Raw genomic sequence first — 27848 nt, forward strand, 5'->3', positions numbered from 1 at the left:
AAAACCAAACCGATCCAAAACACCAAAACAAACCCCACACCGCAATTCCCAGTTTTTAAATGGCCTAACGTGTTTCCTGGATTGTTTTAAACACAATAAGCATGGGTATTAATATCAGTGGGAGCTTTCTAGGGGATTTACTACAACAAATCTTCCCGAGAGTGAACGGGTAAAGCAGGATTGAAAATTGCTAAATTCATCCATTCATAGACACAATTCCCTTATTAATAAAAACCAGCAGCAGCAGCAAAAACTGTCCCAGCCGAATAGTGGCTGTGGGAGGGACGAATCCCACAGCCCGAGCCCAAGGATGCAGGGAGTGGGGAAGGTGGGGGGTTCCCCCAACTGCGGGACATGAAGAGGAAACCAGTTGGTGGCAACATATGTGTATTGTATTTCTCTGAAAAAATTTGCAACTTGGCTAATTAAATTCCTGGCGCTGAACTGGTCCTTGGCTGAGATCATGGCAATTGGGAGGGTTGGGTTTTTTTTTTTTCCTCCTTACAGGAGTTCCCTCCTTCTTCCCATCCTCCGCCTATTAAAACAAGTCAAGTCTCCCTTGTTAAAAGACCCCATAACGTGGAAGAGGCAGAAAAGCAGCAGCAGCAGCAGGAAAGAAAAAGACGTCTGGAAAATATTACCCGTTTGCTGCTGCTGCTGCTGAGAAACCTCATTGAAACAGTTACTCGGGCAGCAAGGTATCACCAAAGAGACTTTATCTGATGCTGATCTCTCAAACTTTCAGACGCTGCCTTACAACTTCTCCAGGCTCCTGGCTAGCCGGGTTTGAAATAAGATCTTCAGCTTCGACCATGAGAAACTAACTCCTAATTTATTATTCCTAACATTTTTAATTATTATTATTATTATTATTTTATTATTTTTATTATTATTATTACTATTATTTGGAAAAAAAATCCCACAACTTTGAGCTAGAAACTGAAGCAGAGAAAGACAAATACACGATAATTGTGAAAACACGTGGGAGAAAATGAGTAGGACTGAATAGCCTTACACGATTTTTTTTATTATTTTCATTTTTAATTATTTTTTATTTCTGAGCGTCTCAGTAAGTCCCTGAAAAGTGCGATTTGTTCTTTTACCTCAAACTTGGAAACTATTCAGCGGGAGCAACGCTACGTGAGACCACACAGTTGGCTGGAGCCCCTCTATGACCAAAGGACAGAAGGACAAACAAGGTAGGTGATTTATGATTATGCTTCTGTCAGCTCAAGAGCAGCAGACCCCCTCCTCCCATCCCCACTATTCAAGGGAGGAAAGCTGGAACAGATCCCCAAAATACGAGTGGGGCTGGGGGAGGATCTTACCGGCTCCTACGCTACACCTATTTCAGCAATGAATAGGACCGCCGTGAGGATGAATGAGGTTTTCAGCTTCAACCCCTCCTCCGTGTAATCCGTTTAAGACATTGCTGAGCTTCAAGATCTGGGGAAGAAAAAAAAAAAAAAAAAAGCAAAAAAAAACCCCCAAACTCAAAAAACCAAAAAAAGCCAACCGCCCCATAAACCATCTGAAATTAGAATAAAATCGAGCCCAGGCTGGGCAGGCGCTCCGCTGATGGCAGCGGGAAAGGCGAGACCTGCTCAGAGCCCAGTCCGGATTCTCTCCGGCCGCCCCTCGCCTTCGCATCCAGGGCCGGGCGGGGACGCGACAGGAGCGGAGGGAGGGCTGGGACTGAGGGAAGGCGGCGAGGCGGCGGGCGTGGGGCTGACGTCCCGCCTCGGACAGCGCTGCCGAGCCGCCGGGCGCCGCGGGGAGGGGAGGGCGGCTTCCCGGGGCAGGGCCGGGGGCCGAGGGCTGTGGGGCGGGGGCTGCCCGGAGCTCCCCGCGCCTCACGCCCGCGCCGGGCCCGCCCCAGCCGAGGGAGGGCCGCGCCGGGGCGGCGGGGGGCGATGGCAGCGGCGGCACAGCCGGGCCCGGGTCGCTGCCGCGGGCGGGCCCCGTGACGTGGCCGCGCGGGGATCCCCCGGCCCCGCCCGGTGACGCCGCCGCTCCGCCCCGCTGGCCGCGGCGCCGGGCCGGGGTTCCCCCGCTCCGTGTGCGGCCCGCGGCCAGCGCGGGGCCCCGCGCCTCCTGCCCGGCTGCAGAGCCCTCCGTCCCAAGCAGCCCTGCCCGGCTCCTCTGGGAGCGGCGGCTCCTGTGTCTCGGACACGGCCGAGAGCCAGCTCGTCAGAGCCTCGCCAGACTCCGTAGCGATGCTGGCAGAAGGGGACATTGGCCCTTGGGAGGGAATTTACCCCATTTCCCTGCCCCGAGAGGACCCCACTGCATTACAGCGCTCCTGATGGGAATTGTCTTAGTCTAGAGAAGACGGAGAGGGGATCTCATGAATGCATATAAATATCTCTAAGGCGGGTGCCAGACTCTTTTCGGTGGCGTCCAGCGACAGGACGAGAAGCAATGGCCTTAAACTAAAACACAAGAAGTTTCATCTCAAAAGGAGGAAGAACTTCTTCATGTTGAGGGTGGCAGGACAGCCAAACAGGCTGCCCAAGGAAGGTTGTGGAGTCTCCATCTCTGGAGACATTCCAAACCCACCTGGCCACGTTCTTGTGTCATCTGCTCCAGGTGACCATACCTGGGCAGGAGGGTTGGGCTCCACAATCTTCACAGGTCCCTTCCAGCCCTAGGGGTTCTGTGATTCTGCAGGGCTGCAGTGACCCCAGATCTCTTAGGGCACAGCTGCTTCTCCATGTTTTGCTCAGCTTCATAGTCTTATGCCTTTGGGATCATTTCTCCGTTGGCACCCATGCACTTTTTTGAAAGCACACATTGTGTGTAATGTGGGTGCCTTGGGGGTTCTTTTGAGGGCTAGATAAGGGTAATAAATCTTTCTTACACTACATCCAAGTGCAGAAAAACCTGGGTCAAAGTTTTCCCAGTAGGAAAAGCAGCTCTATTGGATTCAGTGGAGTTTTCCAGGCATGTTCACTGGGAAAAAACTCAGATCTTCATATTTGTGGCATGAAAGCTCATTTGCTTCATATTTTTGCTATTCAAGATTAGTGTATAGAGCAGCAAAGTATTCCTCCATTCAGTGCAGTGGGTCTTAGTCAAACAAGGTATGACCTGTGCTTCATAAACAAATTACAAGATTATAAACTGTGTACCCTAGATAATTATTTATTTGCTGGATTAAGGCATGAAATAAGTTTGTGCCAAAAGCATCCATGGACTTCATAACCATCAACCAGAAAACATTTCTAAATTAGATTTTTGCCTAACCACAATCCGAATTATCTGAGTACAAATATGATTTACTTGTTGTTTTGTTTCTTGGAGCATTTGTCTGGGGATTTTTTGTTTTGTTTTTGATTTTTTTTTGTTTAATTTAATTAGTGTATTATTGTGTACATTAGGGTCAAATGCAACCTGCAGCCACAGAATTCATTCCACATTGGCTACTCAAACCTGTAAGACATTAAATATGGGCAATTTAGTAGGAAACACTGAACAAATAGGAGATTTGTAATTTGCTGATCAGAGCCTGTGCATACAGATAGACTTTCCCATTATCAGTAATCTTGTTTTTTACTCTTCAATTTAACCTCAGAGTTAACTTTAGTCTTATGTGAGCCCTTTCCAGAAGATCAATAGTCACACAAAATCTTGAAGTTATAAATAACCAAAATTTCCAGATATGGAATTATGCTGTAATAGAGGTGTACAGATAGAGAAAAACTTTTCACTTTCCTCTCTGCAGTTTGTAGAATAGAAGAGGGAGTCTGGACTTATGCTTAAGCTATCTTATGCTTATGATTAATAGGTACCTACAGTAATTTGTATTCCAATGATATATGATTTAATTTGCAACAAGAATAAGGCTAATAATGAAGTTCAAAATTGTCTGAGAAATTGTAACCATGTACTCCCAGAGAGTGTGTGTATAAGCCCAGATACAGTGTGTGCAGGCACTTACACTCTTGTCATTGAAGCAGCTGCTCTGTGGCAGTCAGTGCTATTATTCTCATAAGGAAATGGGTATTAAGACTTATAAAGATTACATTCTTCCTTTGGTTGTGTGCAAAATAGCCATTGGTGTCTGTATGCACTTAAAGCTGTGTGTGCTGACTTTTATGGTGCCCACCTCACTGACCTCAAGCATCCTGCTGAGTTAGAGTTGCATGTTTGTTAGACAGACAAATCCCCACAGACTATACCTTCAGGTGAATATAGGCAAGGAAAATAGCAAGGGATGTGTTGGTTTTTGTTGGAGCTTTTTAACTAAAAGCATTTATATGGAACTAGAGAACAGGTGGATCTCATATAGCACAAAAAGAGTAACCTAAACCTTATGAAGGGTTTTATAGACCTCCAAAAATTTCTTGCATGATCATGATTTCCATTTTACAGCTGAGGAAGCTGTGACAGAGAGAAGTGGATTCACGTATCTAAGGTCACCCAACAGGTGAATGACAACACTAGGAAGCAAATTCAAATTGTCTAGGCCCTGATCCACATTCTCTAATGTAAGAAATGCAGTGGTTAAGCATTGACATATCCAACAACCTTCATAAGGGTGGTTAATCTCTACAATAAATTTGTAAGAAATATACTTGCATTTTTATCTCAAGTGTCCTAGAAATAGCAATATTTCAGAGAAAGATTTTTTTATGCCTTTTCAAAAGAACTGCAAGATAAATTATCCAGTGATTTCCCTCTTCAGCAAAATACCTAAGTGCACACTTATCTTTAATGGCACACTTACATGTTTTGCTGAATTCAAAGCCGCAGCACTAAGGTTGAATAGATATTCAAGAATTCAGCTTCCATACAGGCACATAAAAATGAGATGTTTTCAAAGGTTTTCTGTGCTCAGCACTTCTGGTTTCCACAAAGGTTCCAGACAAAGCTGATCTGTGGATCTCATATGTGAGGTTGATTTGTATTATCAATTTATTTTCAATGAGGAGGTGTTATCAAAGCTGCTGCTACAAATGTCCCCCCTTCAACGAAATTGCTTGAGTTTCTATTGCAAAGCAATAACTGGACACCCAAATTGGATTCCTCTTGAATTAAACTAATTGCAAGGTATACATCTGGAGGACACTTCAGGTTTTTGGTCCATTGCGTCCAACTACGCTTAGTTCAGAGTAAAGCACAAAAATATATGGAGGGTGGAGTTAGGCTCTCAGCACCAGGTGTTTCTCTTTGCAGATCTGTTTGTGTGGTATTGCACTATTTGCTGATGTGACCACATCCCCCAGTGTCTAGAGAGAGACACAGCTCTTTGTAACCTTTAAAAGTGAAGGGGACTGTGGTGGGTTGACCCTGACTGGCTGCATGGTGCCCTCCTAGCTGGTCTATCACTCTCCTCCAGCAGGATGTAGATGCAGAAAATGAGAGGGCAAAACACCTGTTATGTTGAGATAAAGGCAACTTAATAAAGCAAAAGGCTGTGGATGAAGCAAAGGAAAACAAAAGATTTGTCCTTTGCTTGTCATCAGCAGATGATGTTCAGCCACTTCCCAGGAAGTAGGGCTTCAGTAGTGGAAAACAAATGTCACAACAAATGCTTCCCCCTCCTCCTTTTAGCTTTGTATCCAAGCAGATGTCATATAGTATGGAATATCCCTTTGGTCAGTTTGGGTCAGTTTTCCTGGTTATGTTCCTCCCAGGACCTTGTCCACCCATAGGACACTGGTGTGGGAGAAAATGCTGGAGAGACATCCTGGACGCTGTGGGAACACTGCTCGGCAGTAGCCAAAACACTGTAGTGTTATCAACACAATCACTGTTGTGTTCCCAGCTACCAATACGAAATAGAGCACTTGGAGGGCTATGAGAAAAAATAATTCCATCTCAGCCAAGCCCAGTACAGGGAAAAATGAGCACATTTGTGACCAAACCTTTATTACTGCCGTCTGGATAGATACTGGGTTTTGCAATGTGTGGTTTGGGTTTTTCTAAATGTGCTAATTCTTTCAAACAACCTCCCAAATCATTACATGTTAGGTACAAACTTTCTGTGTCTCCCTCTCTTGCTTGTTAATCTTCTGAGGAAAAGCTACCTAGAATTACTATGTGGCAATGTTTGAGCGTTGCACATGAGAGGGGATTTCTGAAAGAGATGATGCTGTGAGATGCATCCTACGTGTTTCAAGCAAACCTGACTTCAGTTTGACCCCTGTCACTGGTTCCATGTCCTGTATCAATCAATGCCACCTGATTGCTTCCTTTGTCCTCATAGCAGCTACACAACAGAGGGTGCAAAATTGAACAGGCTGCAGATAATATTGCTATCTTCTGGCACTCACAGTGAATGTTGGTTTTCTGGATATCTATTTGCCCCTATTGCGTAATAGTAACAAAATAAGCTTTTTCATTCTCTTTGCCTCCTGACTTCATAAGGGGATGAACTATCTTTGGCCCCTGGTACTCTCAGAGATACATGAAAGCTGATTAATAGCCATGTGGATGAACTTTGCCACAGGATTTTGGAGGAAGAAAAATTACTTTATGTAAACACGGAGGTCACCAGTGTTCTTTGCTGAGTAAAGACCCAGTTCAAAACAGGACATAAGAACCTGATGAATTTCAGTCAAGTGTCTAGATCTTATAAAAGTTAGATCTGTGTACCATAACTATAGTAAATGCTAGCCTAAATACTTTTCAGAATAAACAAGCATATTTTGCTATGTTCTTCTAATTTGAGATCTAAGGCATTATTCAGTCTGAGAAAGGAGTGTGATCTCTAGTGCTACAGTTAATACCCAGATCATTAGGTGTAGTATGTAGGTATCAGTCATTTGTTAATCTGATGTTTTCCATGAAAGCATTGTTAGAATAGTACAACTTTTAGTTATGCCAGTTGTTAATAATGAAGCAAATTCACCTTCCTCACAAAGGAGAAATACTCTTTTTGTATATATATTTGGCTTTATCAGGACGCCAAGAGACACAATGCCAAACAGTTCACAGGGTGGACTCTGATGTCAGCGTTCATTTCTTGGTCATGCTTTCCCATAGGAGCCTCCAAAGAAAGGCACTCCTTGCCTGCTACTGTACAGTCACTACAAGGCACGTATGTACTTGGCACTGCTTTGTGAATCAAAATGTGTTACTGAATCAGCAGCAGCCTGCACAGTGTTAGGATTTATCATATGGCTTTCACATTTCAGTTCTACTAGATGGGCTGGTGAGCACTGCTCAGCTCCATCGCTGAAAGAGCTGTAATGTCATGACAACAAATTGCTCAATAGCAGGCTTTGAAGGCTCTTTACATTTATTCACCTTGTGCATGCAAACCTTGGGTCTGCTTGCTGGAGTCTGTGTAAAACTCATACTGGGTTCAGACCACGGGGTTAGGTGAAGGTGCCTGTAAGGGATTCAGGCATCCAAATTGCAGGATAGAATTATTGTATTTCACTGTGTCAGGCCAAGCTAGATGCTCATAATAGCACTGTCTGATCTGAAAGTCTCTGATGCAGCTGCTGCCTAGCTTCAGTATCAGTAAGTTGATAAAGATCATTTCTGCTGGGCAAGCTATCAATACCTTGTGTTAAATCTTGAGAATATTGAGCAACTTCTTCAGTTCCCCTGAGATTCAGTCAATTAAAAGACTATACATAAAACCCTCAATTGCACATACAAAGACGAAGGTTTCTTTGATGAAAGCCAGGAATTTAGATCAAAACACTCTTTATTTTGCTAAGGTTGACAGTGAAATGAAAAAAAAAAGTTTTATTAACATCAGAAATTAATTTCTTGATCTTAAAAGACTGGATTTTTGCAATGGAGAGGATCTGTGCTGTAATGACAAAATCAGAGAATTTGGGTTTGTGTTTTTTTTCCTTTTGTGCAGAAACGCTTCATAACTAGAGCAAAACAACAGCAAATTAATGTAAAAGATACCTGCTACAGTATATAGTCATTTAAAATGTAGCCACTCCAGATCTCAATGTAAGTCCTGTTTATTTCAGCCATAGAATTCTCAACGTAAGCAGACTTTAGGACCCCAAATGGGAAAGCAGAGTACAAGTGCACCGTTAATGAGACATTTACCTTGATGTTTGTGACATTTTTGCATGGTTGAGAGATTAGTAAACACATGGGCTATTTTACTTCGAGGTAATCTAGAGGGGATCCATTACTTAATCTGTTTTCTAAAGCAAGTCTATTTTGGGCACTGAGTTTCAATTCACCTATAGTAGTGGTAAGCTGTCTTTCATTACGCATCTTTATGACCCCTGCTGTGAAAGATTTTCAGACAGGCCAGAACAGGGAGGGTCCCTTTTGCTGGTGGATGATTACAGCACCTGTCAGATCCCAGCCTTAAGTATTCAAGGAAGTCCTAGAGATAGAGTCCGATTTCTTTAACAGTGCCTCCAAATATACATTTAAGAGGCTTCCTCCTGTCTTGGAATTTAAGACCCTAAATAGCCAGTGGAAAAAGACAAAGTCTTTGTAACCTCAGACTTCATGCTTGCCTAGTTTATTTTTATGTTGTAAGTGATTCTGTGTTGACTTTTTTGTTTCAAGCCTGTAACTTTTCAGACATATATATATATAGTTGATGACAGCTATGCTGCTGCGTCTTGGTAGTAATTGTTCAAGGATGAGTTAAAAACATATATGATGTAAGGAAGTCCCATTCCAGCTCCAGCTTTGGCTAACAAATGGTGAAACAAACATAAGCAGCAGATGAGTGAGATGATAACAGCAAGGAAAATATGAATAATAGCAAGAAAACACAAATATTAAATCCTTTACTCTGAGAGGACCAAATTCAGCAAAATATTCAAGCATGAGCTTTATTGACCTGCAACACACTTGCTGGGTTAGTCTTAAGCAGACATCATCTGTTTTATGTCCCTCATATAAAATGCATCTATTGACAGAAAATGTTGTCACTAACTTCTTACAGTTCTGAGAAAGCTGTTGTGAAAAATGGGTAATGTGATTGTCAGAAAAGGTATTTAGGTACCAATAGATTCCACCTGCCCGCCTATCCATTTGTTTTGAGATTGCCAGAGCACCCTGCAGGCCAGACAGTTGCTCCATAGCCCAGAGTTTAGGTTAGAAGATTTTACAGCCAGGTAATCTAAACATGTAGAAGTGGTCAGAATCAGCTGATGTCCTAGCGAATTTCTGAGTCCAGGCTGGAGTGTTGGCTCTGTTAAATTTATGCATATTTTTGTCACAGACTTAATGTCAGTTAAGCTTTAGCCCCTATACACACATGCTCACGTGTGCATGTGTCTATGTACATGCTATATGAATAATACATTTTTTGCAATGGTATTGAGAAGACCTTTTAAAGCAGATGTCTGATTATATAAATATAAATTACAAATATAGTCAGACATCTGTTTAAAAACTTATAAATACATTCAGGCATCTGTTTTAAGAATGTCTTTCCAATATTTTTGCAAACATAACTAAGCGACAGAAACAATTCAGGGTGGGATGCAGTCATGACATGGATGGGGGATGAGGAGGGGCTGCCCAGACATTCAGCTGTTCCACTCTCCCGTGGCCATATGAAGTGAATGGTAGCCCAAAAGCCCCTTCTCCAACCTCCTCAGGATAATATGACAGAGTGTCTTTTCCAACCAGCCCAGGCTGCCAAAATAAGATCCTGACACAGACAGCACCTTCTGTGACGGCACTGAGAGTAGCAGAAGACATCTCTGCTACATTAAGTCTGTTTGGATGGTACTTTAATGGAGGAAGTGCTGCAAAGAGATGTTACATTGAACAAGGGGATGCAGTGAGTCTGAGAACCAGAAGCTCAGCGTTTATCTGTTGATGCTGAGATCTGTGTTGCAGCCACATGCACCCCTAATGTCTTTCATCAGCAAGTGGTGGCTCTGCTAATGGTTTCTCTACTTCTTTGCAGATGTATTGTGAGAGGTTTATATGTATCCTGAGAATACTTGGAACCACACTCTTTGGGGTGTCCCTCCTGCTAGGAATCACCGCTGCTTACATTGTGGGCTACCAGTTCATCCAAACAGACAACTACTACTTCTCCTTTGGACTCTATGGTGCTATCCTGGCATCACATCTCATCATCCAAAGCCTGTTTGCCTACCTAGAGCACAGGAAAATGAAACGGTCGCTAGAGACTCCAATCAAACTGAACAAAACAGTTGCCCTTTGTATTGCTGCCTATCAAGAAGATCCTGACTACTTAAGAAAATGTTTACTTTCTGTAAAAAGATTGACCTACCCTGGAATTAAAGTTGTTATGGTCATTGATGGGAACTCAGAAGACGACGTTTACATGATGGACATTTTCACTGAAATCATGGGTAGGGACAGTTGTGCCACTTATATCTGGAGTAATAACTTCCACGACAAAGGTCCGGGTGAGACAGAGGAGTCTCACAGAGAGAGCATGCAACACGTATCTCAGCTGGTCCTGTCCAACAAAAGCGTTTGCATCATGCAGAAATGGGGTGGAAAAAGAGAAGTAATGTACACAGCATTCAAAGCACTGGGGAGAAGCGTGGATTATGTACAGGTAGGTATTAGAGCACCAGGTCAGTGCCAATTCAAACACACTTTGAAAGAAAGCAGCTTTTGTATATTTTGTGCAGCATGTTAGAGGCCATCCTAGTCCCTGATGAACACAGTGCTCCTTTCAGTCTGTTTGGAAACAGCTTGACCGTTAAAAGGGTATTTTGCTACCTTTTAAAATGGCCAGTCTATCTGTGACATTTTTAAATCTGTGCACCAGCTACTGGAGAAATCTGAAATCCTTCCCCTGCCTTCAGTACTGCCCCCTCATCCAAATGGTTTTGCTTCAGACAAAGCCAGTGACCTCCTGAAAGCCCCATCTTAACTCCTGTAGGTGAAGGTCTCAAGTAAGGCTTTATTTGGTGAGTTTGTTAGCAGCCCCATATATGAGCAGACAGATATTTGGTCTCACTAGGGAATATCCTGAAGAAGTGGTGAAGTCTGTAAAAAAGATGGGGATATATTTTTAGGGCTTTGAAGGCTGTGTGGAGTAGTCAATAAAAGAGTTAATGTGTAGATTTGAAAGAAAATTTCTTCAGCTAAAGCCTGAAGAAGCTTTTGCTTCATCACTTACAGCTGCATTACCTCATTCACTGCAACTTGGCCTTTAAGGCCCTTATGACACACTACTCACATAGAAATGAGTTAGGCTGGGTCCTCTCTCTCTGTTTCCAAAGCAGCAGAGGCACATATCTTTCCAGCTGCCTTGAATTCCCTGAAATATTGTCTATGTTTTTGCCTTACTTACATGGAAGCTGTTTGCTCCTGCAAACAGCCCTGCTGACTGGGGGAAGGGGAAGGGGTCATGTGTGGAGGAAGGTAGGTGGGATCAAATCCTCTGGCTGGACACTGAGGACCCTTCCTTAGAAATCTAGGCCAAGAGGGCTCATTTGACTAATGCCACTGAATGGGAGATTATTTTCTTAATGAACAACACTCAGTTTTTCCCAGCTTCTCCCACACTCAGAGCATCCAGCAGTCTCCTGCAGTGGAGCAGCAGCTCCCTGCGAGGTGCTCTCTGCTGGCTCAGGGCGGCTGCATGGCTGAGCTACATGTGTTTCTGGGGCCGGTGCCCAGCCTTGTGTGGGTGTGTGTGCACGCCCTGCACAGCACAGCCCCCATGTGCAGTGTCCTAGGGACCTGGAGAGGCTGCCAGTAGCTGGGCTGAGAGCAGCGAGTCTTCAGTGCACAGGAGGGGCAGAAGCTGAAGAGTGCCGGGAATCACTCTGTTATTGGAGCTAGGAAAGTAAGGCCAAGATTTAAAACCCATCCTCTACCACTTCCCAAACTGAAACTGATTTATTCTTTCAAAACAATGGGCTTAAGCTTTCCATTGTCTGTGCTTTGGTTTTGTGCTGTGAGGAACTATACAAATGCTGATTTTCTTTATTAGCATGGGTTTGTAATCACTTTACACAGACATACCAGACTGAAGAGAACGAAGGCAGAGAGGAAGCAAATTCATTGCAAGTTTCCTCACTCAGTTCAGCTCTTTTATATTCCAGGGAACCTGGAAAAAAGTGTTTCTATTTCAACAGTCATAGCAAAAACTCAGAAAATAGAAGATATATTTCTGTCCAGTTAACACTCCTGACCTGGCTCAGAAGTTCTAATGAATTTGTCAGGGACTGTAGTGCTGCTGTGAGTGCAGTCTGCAGTACTGACTAATGCCCCAGTCACATCTACAGTCACATCTGTAGTAGAAATGCAGCCCTTTGGTGGCCCTGGCTACTGCAGAGTCATAAAAAACTGCAGCTAAAATGTGGCTTTATTTATGAATGAATAAAGGTTGACATATTTCAAATGGTCCTTTGGGGTGACCCAGGGTAAATTACTTTAAACAAGCCAAATATTTCAAGGGCTAAGCAGTCTGCATCAATGATTAAGCACTTTAAAAGGTGGCCAGTCAGCATTGCTGCCCAACCCCAAAATTGTAGGCCTTATAGTTCTTAAAAGACACGCTGGAATTATGAACAGGCAATCATAAACTGTCAGACTAGTGCTGATAACGAGCTGTTACTCATTAGTGGTGTCTCATTAAGTACTGGGAACTGCTGTGAAGGCTTGTTTCCATCCTAGAAGAGTTTATGAGTGTGCAAGTAATCAGGTGGAGGAGTTAAACTGGCAGGTATTATCAGTGCAGTGTCGTGAGGTAGCCAGGGTGCAATTCATCTTGGCATGATGGAAGTGCCTGTGTGGACAGCCCAGTGCTGTCTGAACACAGAGCAGCTTGGATAAAGTGTCACTGCCCATGGCAAGGAACAGAACAGTTCCCTTAAGGTCAGCTGTCCCTTTCACTTAACTGTGAGCCAAGGCACTCGGCCCTTGTGTGGAAAGATGGCAAACTGTCTCTTGGGCTGTCCTGGGCACACCCTGGCTAGGCAGGTGTCAGTGTTCATTTGGGCTCCTGTCTGTGTTTCTCTGGGTGTGTCCTCTGTTCACCCGCAAAAACCTCATCCAGATGGAAAGTGATGGATTCTTAAATTTGTCCCAGAAATCCAGACATACCCACTGTGCTGGCATGCCCAGGACATGTGATGGTATTTGGTTCAAAAAGTCAGAGTTTTCAGGATTCCTCATCTCTAATAAATTAGTGATGTGGATCGTGGGCAGGCTTTTCTGCTATAGATAAATACATCTGATGGGGTGGGAGCTGCTCAAGTGACAGATGCTGGAGGGAAAGCAAAGGGGCTGGGAGGCAGCTGATCCCAGCCCACCACTCATGGTCACAAAGAATGGTGTGCTTGTCACTGCCTGGGCACCAAGGGAATTCAGCAAACTAGATTCCCTGTGCAAAACACTCAGCAACAGGTTTGTCCAGGAAGACCCAGGTAAAAGTATAGGCATTATTTCCCCTCTTCAGCAGAATTGTTTTGCTCACTGTCACCTATGCCACTGATGACAGTTTTCCACTAAAGCTGGAGTCATGCCAGGTTAAAAAGATGCTGTGGGATGAGGCCATTGAGGAGAGAAGATGGATGCATCAAGTTAGTGGGAGCTGGAGATGCTTGTGGCTTTTCTCCTGACAGAGATATGAGAGCTTTCATCACCTTTCTCCTCTTGGCCCTCTCCGAGCGAGCACAGAGGGGAGCATGTTTGCAGTCTCAGCTGCATCCAAAGCTATGCTGTCCAACTGTCCTGGGTAACCCCTCCTTTTGAGTCTGGTCCAGAGCAGAGCCACAGTGCTCTCCTCCCCCTTCATAGAGCAGACACAAGTGTTACCTCTCCCCTGCAGTGAGAGGGCTTAGGTTGATAGAAAGTTTGCATGAAAGGAAACCAAAATTAGCACACCCATTACAAAGCCTCAGCAGAATCTGTCTTAATATGCTGCTTAAGCAGAGCTACTGACTTGCTCCTACTGACCCAGTTTGAAGTCACAGGAATGCAATGTGGGGACAAATTGGAGGCAGCATGAGAATTTTAGGGTGGGACCCAGCTGGTCAGAGGGGTGTTTCTGGGACAGTCTCTGCTCCAGTTCCTAGGTGTCTGTGAAATGAGCTCACACACGGTGTGGCCAGTTCTTTCAGCTGCAGGAACTGCAACAAGGAGACACCCTCTTGTTTTAAACAGACTGCAGCCCGAGTCATTCTCCTCAGAGCAAATGAAAGCATTGCCAGCTGCCTCACAGACCAGCCAGCCTGTCTGAGCCCTCCTCCTACTCTCCAGGGGAAAGCCAATTTCCTAATGTACACAGTGTTTAGTTGACTAGGAGTGTTTGTGTAGCTGAAATGCCTTGTGTGTCATCTACTTCTGCCTTGGTCTTTTGGAGTACTGAACTTCAGGACTCACGCCTTCTGGCCTTACATATTTTTTCATAAGAATACCAGAGGAAAATAGCAAATAATTTCTCTACATCAAATGTCAAATCCCTGCACTACTAATGACACATCATACATCTGAAATTAAAAATGAGTTTGTTCTGAAATACGAGATAAATATTTTACATGAATTGCTAAAGCCTTCTGTGAGTGAAAGGACTATTAGATTTCTTCCCAGACTCCTACTTGGCTTTTTATTCTTTTTAATAACAACTGCCTGGGATTTAACTCCTTTCTCCTTCTCTTATATGGCAGTGGGAAGCATCTGACTAGGGTACTCCAACTGTGCAGCTTATGCAGGGAAATTCTATGTCAGAGCAGAACAGGAATCTGCTGCATGCCCACAGAGACCATCTTACTCTGCAGTGCCCCATATCTTACTCAAAGAAGCCAGTCCAGTGTGCCAATAAAACAAATGGAGCTGATACAGAGGATTGTTTGTGTGCATAGCCTTAACAAGCTCTGTGTTTTGTGCAGCACTACGCCTTGCTGCCTGGTACAAGTGACCTTTAACAGAAACATCAGTGCAGACTTCAAAGTCGGATTTAATTGCATTCAGGAGAAAATGCATTTAGAGTCATTATAACCACTTGCATGGTTTTTATTTTCTTCTGTGGTGTTAACAGAAAAAAAAAAATCTTGTTTTTAACTCATTTTTGTTCTTGTTTTTTCCTTACTTGTAGGTCTGTGATTCAGATACAATGCTTGATCCAGCCTCATCAGTGGAGATGGTAAAAGTTTTAGAAGAAGATCCAATGGTTGGAGGAGTTGGAGGTGATGTGCAGGTGAGTACAACAATTTTCAGATAACAGAAGTGTTTCAGCAACTATTTGCATTGCAACAGATTCCTCTTCCTGAACTAGCATTAAATATAATTTATGTGTATATTTATGTGCATATATATATGTGATGCCATTATAGACGCTCTTATCATACCTTAATCTTTTAGTTCATTGAATGGAAACTCTTCTTGGATATGGGCACTGTATGGTTTTAACATCCATAGCAAGCAAACAAATAATATTCTGCCCATCTATGTGTGAAAAGGGGGGCACTGGCATTGTCTGGACTGTTGTGGCATCTTTGAGCCTCTGGGTATAGCTGCTTGCTCAAGGTACCAAAGAAAAGCTACAGGGGAGCAAGGAATTGAGAACAGGTCTCCCAAAGCCATGTTCAGCAACTTCAAGCACTTAAATTATATTTACTGACTACTAGTAGCCAAGGTTGCTAGAAATAAAAGTAATTTTGAAATACTGTGCACTGTGCACTCTGTGTGTTGCTGGGTCTCCCATGTCTGTCAGGCAGGGCAATAGAAAACTTCCAAGTCAGACCAGTTCCATGTGTGTTAGGATTTTTCAGCATAACTGAATTTAGCTGATTACTACAGCAAAAGGCTGTTGGTTCCCTTTGACATAACTGCTTCTGCTGCAATTTATAAAGAGAAATGTGTATGCCTATTTCAGTTGGCCTCAAGATCAGTCCTCCATACCCAGTTGGGCTTTTTATGTGAGACAGAGGAGAAAGAACCTTATAAATGAGCAAGAACTTGCTAATGAACACCCGAGTAGTCAGAAGTATTTCAGGCATGTGGCTTGTAACTCCAGAAATTAGGATTCCCACAGAAACCTGAATAGCTTTGGAGTTCTAGACTGTCCACAAACCAGGCATACACAGCCTATGCATGTGAAATTCCAGGCATGTGTGAGTGACTACAAGTGAGGGAAGGCAGTACAGGTTCAGCTGTGACAGTGAAGGTTCGTAAGCATCTGAATTTGGAAGGATGTGTGTCCTCTGTGCAGAAAGGTGACAGAATGAAGCCTCTGGGCTTTTTATCCCCCCAGTTCATTTTCCAGCATACACCAAATACATTTAAGCCAGTCTTGAGCCTATCCCCAAGCCATACTGCTTCTAATATGTTCTGGAATTAAAATTGACAGAAATTAGGAGAATCAGAGCAAAAGATTATTTTTTTCTAGTTTCAGGGCAATGCATTATAATTGTAGAAGGCCAAAAATCCACACATTTCTTTGTCACATCCTCTGGCACAAGGTGTGTGTTGATAACCTGGATGTGAAGCCACAGACTTGCGCATCTGCATGCGCTCATACATCTACTGAGTGTTCAGACTGGTTGTGCAGTTGGGTTGTGCAGAACAGAAAGACTGAGACATTTATGTGGGCCTGAGCAAGACTCTACTGGAGTATTACCATATGTCTTGGGACAAGGTAACAGGCTGGTACTGCAGTGACAGAACAGGTTATTCCTCAGAGGACCTAATGCTGGATATGAGAACATAGTTCAGGGTTAAACCTCTTTGGTTAACCAAAAATGTAGAGAAAAGACCGTGTGCTCAGCTTTTCTCATGCTCCAGCATAGTTTTGGGAGGGCTAGAAGGAGTCCTGTGGGTCCCAGAAATGTGCTTGGGCAGAAAAGCAGCAGGAGGCCATGAACTCCCAAGCTCCTCTTGGGAACGTCTAAATCCAGCAGGTCTTTAACTGGGAGAAAAAGAGATGGAAGAATGACACAGAAAATAAGGAGATTTCTTGGTGGAGAGTAGGAAAGGTTGCAAGGAAAAAAAGAAGTTCTCAGTGAAACAGACATTTGAAGGTTTCATATCACCCTTCCTGACAATGTCCTGGCTGAAATGTTTGCATAGCTCCTGGATTTGCCATGAGTTGGATACAGGAGTGAGGTTCCCACCACGTTTCATCTAATGGTACTCCAGTCTCAGCAAACTCCTTATTGATCCAATGTGCACATTTTCTGTTTTAAGAGCTCATCTGAAGGGAATTTTTTTTTTTTATTTTGCAGATTTTGAACAAATACGATTCCTGGATCTCCTTTCTGAGCAGTGTGAGATACTGGATGGCATTTAACATTGAAAGAGCCTGTCAGTCCTACTTTGGCTGTGTACAGTGCATCAGCGGACCTCTGGGAATGTACAGAAACTCTTTACTCCATGAATTTGTGGAAGATTGGTACAATCAAGAGTTTATGGGCTCCCAGTGCAGCTTTGGAGATGACAGGCATCTAACTAACAGAGTGCTAAGTCTGGGCTATGCAACAAAATACACAGCTAGATCCAAGTGCCTTACGGAAACACCGATAGAGTATCTCAGGTGGCTGAATCAGCAGACCCGCTGGAGTAAATCCTACTTTAGAGAGTGGCTTTACAATGCCATGTGGTTCCACAAGCACCATTTGTGGATGACCTATGAAGCTGTAATCACTGGATTCTTTCCTTTCTTCCTTATTGCCACAGTCATTCAGCTCTTCTACAGGGGAAAAATCTGGAACATTCTCCTCTTCCTGTTGACAGTTCAGTTAGTTGGCCTGATAAAGTCTTCCTTTGCCAGCTTCCTTAGGGGCAACATTGTCATGGTTTTCATGTCACTCTACTCAGTGTTGTACATGTCAAGTTTACTGCCAGCAAAGATGTTTGCAATTGCCACGATAAACAAAGCAGGGTGGGGCACGTCAGGAAGGAAAACCATTGTAGTTAATTTTATAGGACTCATTCCAGTCTCCATTTGGTTTACAATCCTCCTAGGTGGCGTAATTTTCACTATTTACAAGGAATCAAAAAAGCCATTTTCTGAGTCAAAACAGACAGTTCTCATCATTGGCACAATACTCTATGCATGTTACTGGGTTTTGCTTTTGACTTTGTACATGGTTCTTATCAACAAATGTGGCAGGCGGAAGAAAGAGCAACAACACTACGACATGGTGCTAGACGTATGATGTTTCCGTGGGAAGTTACCCAGAGTTGTAAAGCAACCCAACGACCTTGTAGTATCTGTGGCATCAGACATATGTTGCCAAGGGAAATGGATCACTGCTGCTGGGAATAGGACACTTATATTCCTCTGGGTTCATTTTCATCCTGCCAAAGTAAGGAGAAAAAAAAAAAGAAAAAAAAAGGAAAAAAAGATATTTTTTTTTGTTTCCAAGGGGGGAAGGACGCAAACCACACAGTTACGACCTGTTCACAAGAAAAGGGGAGAACTTCTATGTTTATGCACTTTTTTATTGTGCATATGCCTGACAGTGTTACGTTCTATATACCTCACTGGTCATGCTTATGTGTGTGGACAGAAAGAAAGGGAGTTTGGAGAAACAAGAAAAGGACCGTACAACCCCTTGCAACCTAATTTATGAACTTCTCTTTTTTTATAGTTCTGTTTATAGGAAGGGTCTTTTGTTTTAGGCTGCCAAATGTAATGCCAAAGGTAAATTTTAAGAGGCCATTGGCTGAGCTGTATTTTTATATTATTGTATTATTTGTGTGTGTGTATTTTTAAGCCAACTTTTTTTTTAAATCACATATTTTATATTTTACTATCTGCCAAAAAAAGCTGCCTCCCCAACATTTTGTTCTTTAGCCTTTTAGAATATATTTGGGGACAAAAAAATCATACATTCTCCCCCCAAATTTCTGCTGAAATGATATTGTTCACAACAGAAAGAATAAAAAGTCTCTCTGCATTTTTGCAACTAATGAATGGTTATTTCTGTGAAAAAGCATTTAAATGTGCTCTTTTAAGGAATTTATTAGGAAAGGCCCAAAGTTGTCAGGTTTTACATACAAGCATATTTGTGCATAATAAAAGGCCAAAGGGGTAGATATGTGCAATTTGGGTTTTTTGTTTTGGTAACATTGTGAAAGGGAAATTTCCTTCTCTGCTGAGAACTTAATATCCCTGGCATGCACAATAAACAATAAGGCAATGCAGGCCTCCATGCCACTGGAAAAGACATTGCTATGGAAAGCCTCCCACTGATTTTATTTGGGACCTGAGCAGTCAAAAACTTCTGATCTGGAAAAATATTGGGCATCTGAAACTGCTATTGAATTCACTGATGGTCATAGTTGTTCATAATCTGCTAGTACCGAAAACCTTACCAACATTTTCAAAATGTGTGTGTTGTACTATAAACCTTCCGCAGAGCCCTTCGTACAGTTTACAGGAAATAAACACATCTCCTTCTCTGACATCCAGGGTAATACAGACCCCAGTACTGAGCCCAATAATTTGTTTTTGACTACAGCATATCTACCAGAAAATAAGCCAATTTTTTTTTTATCAGAAAACATCAAGCCTTAGCAAATGCATCACTTCCTTGGTGCCTAATAATCAGTCTTGGACATTTATTTTGGACCATAGTTTTGAGAAATAATATTCAGGACTAAATTCTGCAGATGTTCACCAGCCAAAGGAATGTGGCATTGAGCCCTAATATACTTTATAAAGAGCAACAGAAAGACCAGCTGACCTTTTTAGATTCTGGTATTAAAAGCACTGTGGTAAAGCAGAAATCAGCATATGATGCTTAAAGAACTCAGAAGCATTTTCAGCTTCTCTTTTTTATGCAGACATGAATAGATTCTGCTGTAGAATGAACTGCACACACACTACCTTATTGTCTGATTATCTTGAGGTACATGATTGCTTGAAAGTCATACTAATATTATGTTAATGATTGGAGAGTTGATTCATGTTGATTACAAAATAGAACAGTATTAAAAAGAAGCAAGAGAAACGGTAAAAATCAAAAAAACTTGACTATGCCTTTTAACTATTTATGATGTAAGTTAAAGCTTGGGTTAACATTCAAATGTCAAATAAATCTTCTCATTCTATAAAAAGATTGAATTAATTGCCTGTATTTATTCTAGCAATTATTCAATGTATTTCCAATATAGGTTGTATAGTATAATTGTTACGTTCATAAATAAAATATTTTTGATAAGATTATGACTAATTCATGGTATTTCTCACCAGCACTTGTACTTTGAAGCCACAAATCTGCACAGTTTGTTGCTTGCATATCACCAGCCTGATTTCCAAGTGGGAATTTGCCATGGAGTGCCCATGGAGTGCAATGCCTCCAAGCCTGAGGAGGCTGGGGATGGTCCCTGCTCTGAGAGGTAGAACAGAGCATAGGCAGCACTCAGAGTCTCTGCCAGCAACTGCTAGATCAATTCAGTCAAAACACTTCCTTCCCTTTTTCCTCAGCTTCCTGATTTACAAAACAGGAATAGCAATCCAACTTCCTTTTGGGAAGCACTTTGAAGTTTATGGCTGAAGTACTTTAGTACTTTTACATAGGAGCTGATGCCCTTGTGTCCACTGGAAATTATCACCCTCCATAGCCTGGGAAACAGAGGACAGGTCCATGGTCTTCTCCTGCTCCTCATTACTGCTGTTTGTCAAGCCCCCTTTGCCCTGGCACAGCTGAAGTGCAGCTGTGTATTTTCTGTCACTGAAGGTTATGGGCAGCAGCCACTGCTGCCGGGACATGGGGCAAAGTGAAATCTCACACAGACCTGCCACAGGTCAGTTATTCAGGAGACAGCTTTCTCAGCCTGTGCCCAGTATTGAGTTCCCCAGTACAGGGACATCATTGATAAACTGCAGCAAGTTCAGTCCAGGTTGGTTTGGGCTGGAGTGGAGGGTCTGAAACACCTGGGCTGGTTGGGCTGGATGAGGAATAGCTTTGGCAGGAGGACCCTAAGGTCACATCCAACACCTATAGGGGGATTTTCAGGAAAATGGTTTCAGGCTCTTCACAGTGCTGCTTGGTTTGACAGTGAAAGACTCCAAGTTGAAAGGGGAGAGGTTCAGGGTTCAGGGTTCAGCCTGGATATGAATAGGGACTTCTTCCCCATGAAGACACCTAAGCAGGTTGTGAGGACAGTGCATCCTCCCTCCATCCTGTGGGAGTTTCAAGACTAAATTAGGTAAAGTCCTGAGATGCTTGGTCTGACCTTGGAGCCGCCCCTACTTTAAGCAAGGGGTTGGGGTAGAGATATGAACTCTCCTGTCATCCTTTCTGAAGCATGTGCTGACAGCTCCCACCCTCACGGAGGCTCATTTCATCTCTGTTCCAAACACATCCATCCTGACCCCAGGCACAAATAACTCAGCAGCAGCTGGTACTGAGTACCCAAAAAATCAGAGCCCTTCCTGTGACTGGGTCACTCATCTCAATGTGTTGAGCTGTTTAGAAAAAGGTTCCAGCAGAAAAATAGAGTATGAAACAGTTCACATTGAAAGTGTTCCCAAACAAATTAAGATTTTTAATAACATTTCCTGGTTTTCAATATTAGAAAATATATTTTTGAGACTTCTGTCAAAAGAAGAAAACATATTAAAGGAAATATTCATGGTCTGTTTTGAACATTTTTCACAATACAGATTTTTTTTAGTCACCTCTGATAGACAGATGGTGCTGAAAAATGCCCCACAAATTATGAATTCTACATAAAAGTTTAAAAACAACCTTTCAAAAAAATGTCTTGAATTGGCAATATCTCAAATTATAAATCATTTCCATAGTAGATTAATTTGGGTTTAAGAGCATCTGTTTGCAGAGACCAGGTGTGATGCAAAACCTACAATGATCGGAGTTGCAGTAGGGAGGAAGGACCCCTCCTTTTCTGTCTGCTAATAAGCTTCATTTGGCCAAGAATCAGGTTTCTTTCAATGGGAAATGCATGAATATTTAGCAGAACTTTTCTAGGAGGCAGAAAAATTCCTGTCAGACACATACTGCCAAACATGTCCTGATGCACAAGCTGTTGTGAATCTGTCTGTTAAAAAATTTGGTCTGATTTTTTTTTCTTAGCAAGAGTTAAGATGGTAACAAGGAGACAAAACTACTGAAAGTTGTTGATCAGATTTGGTACTACTGGGGCTTTGTTGCAAATGCCATTTTTCTCTGGAGTTAACACAATTATTTTAAATAAAGTACAATTTTTCCCCAACTTTTATTTAGCCTAAATTTGCTGCTTCAGCTTTGGGATGGATGGATGGATGGATGGATGGATGGGTGGATGGATGGATGGATGGATGGATATGTGCCACAAGTTGTTCCTGCTTCTTCCAGCTAAGAAGCATGTTATACTTTTTAGAATAAATATTATACTTTCTATAATATTTGTCTCAGCCAAATATATCAATTTTATTCTCCTAAAATAACACTAAGATTTCTATGAGTTATCAAACTGCCTAGAGGAAAATAAGCTTGTAGTTACATTGTCACTAAATAAAGGAGAGATCCAGGCCATATTTCTGCCCTTTGGTACATGATAACACTCTACCGTTCAAGTGCAAATACAATCTGTGGCATGTTTTTGTCATAGGCTAGAGAGTTCTGCCTCAGAAAATGCTGGACACAGGTGGGATTGATACATGCAGCAGGAACTAGCCTGGTCAGGGAGCCTGTAGAGTTTAGGTGTGATCGCTGTTATCAGATGATGACCAGATTGAAAACAGTCCCTGGCATTTTTTACTAGATTAAATACAAGTGATCACTACTCCACTGAGAAGCAAAAAGCAGGTCAGCTCACTCCTTTACTGAACATCATATGGGATCTTATTCTCTCAAGAGATCCTTAGATGTCATTTAGTTCTGCAGTTTTCACACCTTTCTTTTTTCCACACATTTTCTCTAAGTCCTTTGGTCATGTGAAGGAAGCAAGGAAAAAAACTGACTGGTGTCTAAGACTCATTGGATTAATACTTCCATTGCTTTTTTTACAGCATCCCTGCTGGTATATCTTCCAGTACTTCAGTTTGTTCCAGTTGGACACACTCTGCAAAAATATGGTTATGACAAGACCTTCTTGTGGCTGCTTCTCACAAATCTCAGTGAGAGCAGGAAGGATTAAGAGCTTGCTCATGATCAGCGCTGCTTTATATAACCCAAGGGAGTAAAGTCTGAAATATGACATTATCAGACACAATATTAGAAATTACAAAACCCACAGAAAGAGCACATGAAAGAATGACAGCTAGCAAGTGAATCACAGGAAATTAGATTTTGTAAGTTCCTCTGCCCATATAATTATTTCTTTCATAGTCTTTACAGGTAAAAGTAGCACTTCTTTCCATGTCTTGACCCTTCAGCACTTTGGGGACATCCTGCTGCATGGAACACTTAGAAGAACTATGAAGAACTAAGATGAATGTGGCTAAAAATAGGTCAAGTGGGCAGCTTGCTCTAATTATGAGATTGCAGCCTGTATCTGCTCCCCAAAATTGTTAAGTTTTCCATACTGATTCTTTGTAATGAATGTAGCTTATAGACTGAACCTGTCCAGTGAGTTGTTGCTGCAGATACCAATGAATTCTGTCTGCACTCTTTCTTCATTGCCTTCCTAAGAGTTGGTCCTGACCTGGATTCTGCAACCATCTATAATACCTGGATAGTCATGACAGCACTGTGAGATGTATTAGAAGATAGCTCAGCATTGAAGGTCTGTGAGGATCATAGAAGAGGGCTCCTCCTTCAGAAAAGGAAACATTTGATAGGAGCGATAAAAGCAGCATTGCACAGTACACAAAATGTTTATTTCATGCTTATACCCATGAAATGACCTCATTCCCTAGAAATGCGTGTTGCTGTTCACTGCCTACGGGAGGCTCAGTGGCCAGCTCACATCATGGCTCATAGTTTAATTCAGGTTGGAGGGGTCTCAGGAGATCATCTAGTCCAACATTTTGCTCAAAGCAGGGACAGCTCTGAAGTAAAAACAACCCAACAGAAGAGTCTCTCCCACAGTTAGAATAGCCTTTCCCTAAATGGTGACTTCTGTAGATGCTCAGATTTGGTCAAATGTGTAAAAACATATGCACTCTGAAAGCCTTAGCTGCACAAGGAAGTGTGATGTAACCAAAATCTTTGTGATTTTACTTATTGTAGTCTAAGTATTATTATATTTGGTTTGGTTTGATTTATGTTTCTTGGGAAATTATGCTCACAACTGTAAAACTGAAACTTCTGTTCAGTTTTGTCAAGCTTTGTACTAGCTTGTACAAAGAAAACTTTACTTAAATTGTGGTAATAAATTGATTAAATCAAACTGGCAGGAAAACACCAACCTATGCCAGATCAGTGATAAGCCAAGTGAATTTGCAGCACTTTTTTTCCATGAGGTCTGCCCTGGGCAAATCCTTGCTCTGCAGTAATCATGAGGTAGCTTAAGCCTGCAGTGTCAGAGTCACTAGTTATATTACATTGGCCACAGATATTGTATGATAATTAAGGCAGTGTAAACTGATGCCCTGGGCTATTCAAAGCTTTTAGATGTATATATACCTTAAACTACACAGGACTGCTCTCTAGGTAAGCCAGGGGCTTGTGTCATGTGCACACAAAGACACAGGACTTGTGAATTGTCAAGTGAATTATTCAGCCTGGTTATTTAAATTGTCAGAAGACTCCATTAAGAATGTGTTTTCAGAATAAGGGCAATTCTGATTTGATTTAGTAACACCTCCTCTTCTCCATATTTTTTTTAGCTAGGACTTTGAGACAGTTTACCTCTTCAACACTAGAAGTGTGACCAAAATGTGCTCACGTAATCACAAGAGCAGCATATGGGGTTTCCCTCCTGCAGGCACTGGAGAAGATGCTGCAAAGCAAATGAAGCTGAGCTAGTGGCAGGTGTGCCTCTGGACATACACTGTCTCTGCACGGGACTTTGCACAGCCCAGAACTGAAATACCTGCCTCCCACTGCCAGCACTTTGCTCAGGCTGAGCAGGAAGCAGGCTGCTGGTGGAACGACTGCATTATGCCCCTCTGAGGCAACTCCAGCATGACAGATGCACAGGCTGCATGTGTGTCGTACCCGTGGTAGAACAGAACATGCTGTACGTGCAGCAAACCCATATTAGCCAGGAACCACAGAAGTCGGGTGTGCAAGTAAGACATCTGGTCCTGGCAGCAAAGGAGGGAGAAGAGGGATTTCATCACTGAAAGAAGCATAAATAAGCTGTAAATAAGCTAACTCACTGCATAGCACATCCCTTTGTGGCCAGATGAGCATTACTGTGGCTGCTCTGCCTGCTGGCATTGGCATATCAGCATGTTACCATAGGGGGAAAAGAGTGTGAACCTACAGCGCTTTGTGCTGGGTGCATCTGTCACCGTGCATGGTCTTCCCTCTTAGCCCACTGGAAGCAGTTTACTCTTTTCCTGACAGACTGTTTTATACATACTGTAAGATGAGAGCATGATCACAGGCATCTGCCAGATCCATTAATTTAAATTTTTATAACTAATAGTTTTAAAATAAAAAGTCTTTAATTCTAGTAATTAATTATTTGATGGTCATTTGGCTTTACACAGTTCCATTTCTAAAACAAATGCTGTCATGAATTGGATTCATCCTATGAAGAATGAATCACCTGCCCACTCCCAGCAGGGTATACTCCCTGGGCAGCCTGACAGATCTCGCATGGGTGTCTTTACCTGTTGAGGAGTCCATGTTGTCCTCAGCTGACAGCTTGGTCCCTCTCTTGCTTTGTCACTGCTCTGATTGCTACTTATGTTCTTAATTAAGTTAAAGTAGTGTGAGGTTCTGGCCAAATTAATCATGGCTAGGAATCAACGTTCATATTTCTCTTTCAGCTTTGAAGTCTGTCTAATCTCTCCTGTTATCACTATAATATCTGAGATGTGATGAAGGCTTTGTAAGTACACAGATTAGACAGATTGCAAAGTTAATGGGGACATATGGGTGTTTTTTCTCAGCCATTATTCTCTCCGTAATTGTGGTGGAAAGAATCTGTCAGCAGAAATGCACTCCTCAGTAATACATTGCTGTAGTATGTTGGTAAATGTTGGGGAGAGTGCTGGTCTCTGCAAGTGTGTTCTGCACTCATGATAAATCACTCCATAGCCTTTGTTTTGTTTTTTTTAAACAGCTAACCAGTGAAGAAGTCATTTGGAAATATATCTGACATTGATTTCAGCTTGCCAAGAACTGTGGGAAGTTTTTTGATCAACCCAGTGCTGAAATAAAACAAAAAGCTTATTATCCTTGTGGGTTTCTTCCTGTGAATTTTGGGTGATACCCTATGCGCTAACAAGGAAAGCCCTGGGAAACTCAGCATCATTGCACAAGACACCTGCATCCTTTAGTTTTTCAGCCATTTCCTCGTATCTAATTTGTAACTTTTCTATTTAAATCAGCAGAGCCAGGCAGGTATAAAGCTAAAGTCCTAACCACCCATAGCAATTACAGATGTTTCATAAGATTAGGCAGGAAACACTTCATAAACTCCAGTAGTTAACACTTGTTTTAATTGAATTGCTCCTGAAGCTTGAATGGAACTGGTATTTCTCTGCTCTGAAGGTTGCTTTTCCCACAGCACAGCTGCATAACAACAAACAGATGTTTTCCAAGGGAGATAAGGCCACATTTCCAGTATTGGTAAAGTGATGCCTCTGTTTTGTACATTTATCATTTACTTATGCATCTAAAACAGTTAGAAAAAACCTTTGGTTTGATTCACCTACATTGAATCCCTCAGCATTAACAGAAGTTTAAAAAGATCACGCAGTTAGCTCAAGTTTAATACACATTAAATAATTTGATCTTGATTTGTCTTATTGACCACAGGCAGAACAAGTCATCATGATGCAAGAACACATGTTTTCCTAAGAAAAGTAGAAAAGGAGCTAATGGATCATTCAATAGGTGCATTTAGTCTGCAAAGCATGCTGTGATGTAGGACTGTGTCCTAGCAGAGCCACTTTTACCTGTTTGCATGACGTAAGCAACTAAAATAACTTGCCCAGGAATACTGTGCTTTAGAAGACTTGCATCTAGACTGATGACAAATAGTTCATATTGATTTAGAAATAGGTGAGGCATGCAAGAAGCTCCCACCTCTATACCTGTTGCCATAGAAATTTTATGCTTTGCATCCTCACCTGCTTCAGCACCAGGTCAGCCAGGTTAATGCAAACCATACTCATCAATGCTTATTCAGGTAAAATATTTGAATAGCATTATCCAGGCAAATCTCAGTATCAGTCTCTTTTATGACCCCAGCTGTGGAGGCAACAGCAGCAGCCAACAGCCAGGGTTATTTACTTCTTCAAGAGTTACAGCTCCCTCAGAAAGCACTGTCTGTCTTTGCCCTGATACAAGTAGACTGTAATCCAGCTGGCATCGTCCTGTGCTGCTGCTGCCAAACTTCTGAGAGGGAGGGGCTGCATCTTTTAAAAACCTTGTCTGCACATGTCAGTTTATTTAGTAAAAGTTAAGTCATTTATTTTAATCAAATAGATCAATGAAACTCTTGAGAGTTTATTCAGGCACACCTGTTTTGTTTTTTTCTTTTAAACCTATGTTATTTGGAATCAAAGCCAAAAAAGCCATTCTTACACCACAGTAAGTCTGTTCAAGAGTAGAGAAGACCTCATCCATGGATTGTCCTATTATTATTACATTCATGCAGTAAAATTCAGACAGTAAAATTCAGACAAGCCACAACTCATTGCAAACAGGAACATACAAACGCTAAAATGCTAGAAGGAGCAGTCTTACATTACTTACATAGGAACAGAATACTCTGGAAAAGTAGGTTCCAACACTCTTCCACAACTCTGAGAGTCCTCAAAAACTGGTTGTTTTCAGAGACCAGTTAAAAGAAGAGACCAGCATCAGAGCCGAGCTTGTGACTTCTGCAGTTTTGTTTGTAACTTCCACCCAAGAGCTAACTGTAAACTGAAGATAACTGAA

The 27848-nt window shown here is 42.2% G+C and overlaps 1 protein-coding gene and 2 long non-coding RNA genes across 6 annotated transcripts in view; 1 reads left to right on the forward strand and 2 right to left on the reverse strand.

Annotated features, from left to right (window-relative positions):
• The first annotated feature begins 1066 nt into the window (after positions 1–1066).
• On the forward strand, positions 1067–20059 carry HAS2 (hyaluronan synthase 2). 2 transcript variants are annotated; one of them, XM_023921445.2, is made up of 4 exons: positions 1067–1199; positions 9863–10489; positions 14987–15088; positions 17115–20059. In XM_023921445.2, exons 2-4 carry the CDS (start codon positions 9863–9865, stop codon positions 18045–18047), a joined length of 1662 nt encoding a protein of 553 aa, XP_023777213.1. In that variant the 5' UTR covers positions 1067–1199; the 3' UTR covers positions 18048–20059. The 2 variants fall into 2 exon arrangements, with proteins under 2 accessions (XP_023777213.1, XP_086735569.1); XM_086879443.1 differs by lacking the exon at positions 1067–1199 and adding an exon at positions 2643–9059.
• Positions 1193–27848, reverse strand: part of LOC147655312 (uncharacterized) — a 31240-nt gene continuing 4584 nt past the window's right edge. For all 3 annotated transcript variants that reach the window (XR_015283980.1, XR_015283971.1, XR_015283975.1), the window contains exon 3: positions 1193–1446. This is a non-coding gene — a long non-coding RNA (uncharacterized LOC147655312). The remainder of the gene's footprint in view (positions 1447–27848) is intronic.
• On the reverse strand, positions 14829–27843 carry LOC147655313 (uncharacterized). The gene is made up of 2 exons (XR_015283990.1): positions 27663–27843; positions 14829–18189 (listed from the first exon to the last, which is right to left on the reverse strand). It is a non-coding gene; the product is annotated as an uncharacterized LOC147655313 (long non-coding RNA).

The sequence above is a fragment of the Cyanistes caeruleus genome, chromosome 1 (genome assembly GCF_971803275.1).
Source record: "Cyanistes caeruleus chromosome 1, bCyaCae1.hap1.1, whole genome shotgun sequence".
Lineage (NCBI taxonomy): Eukaryota > Metazoa > Chordata > Aves > Passeriformes > Paridae > Cyanistes > Cyanistes caeruleus.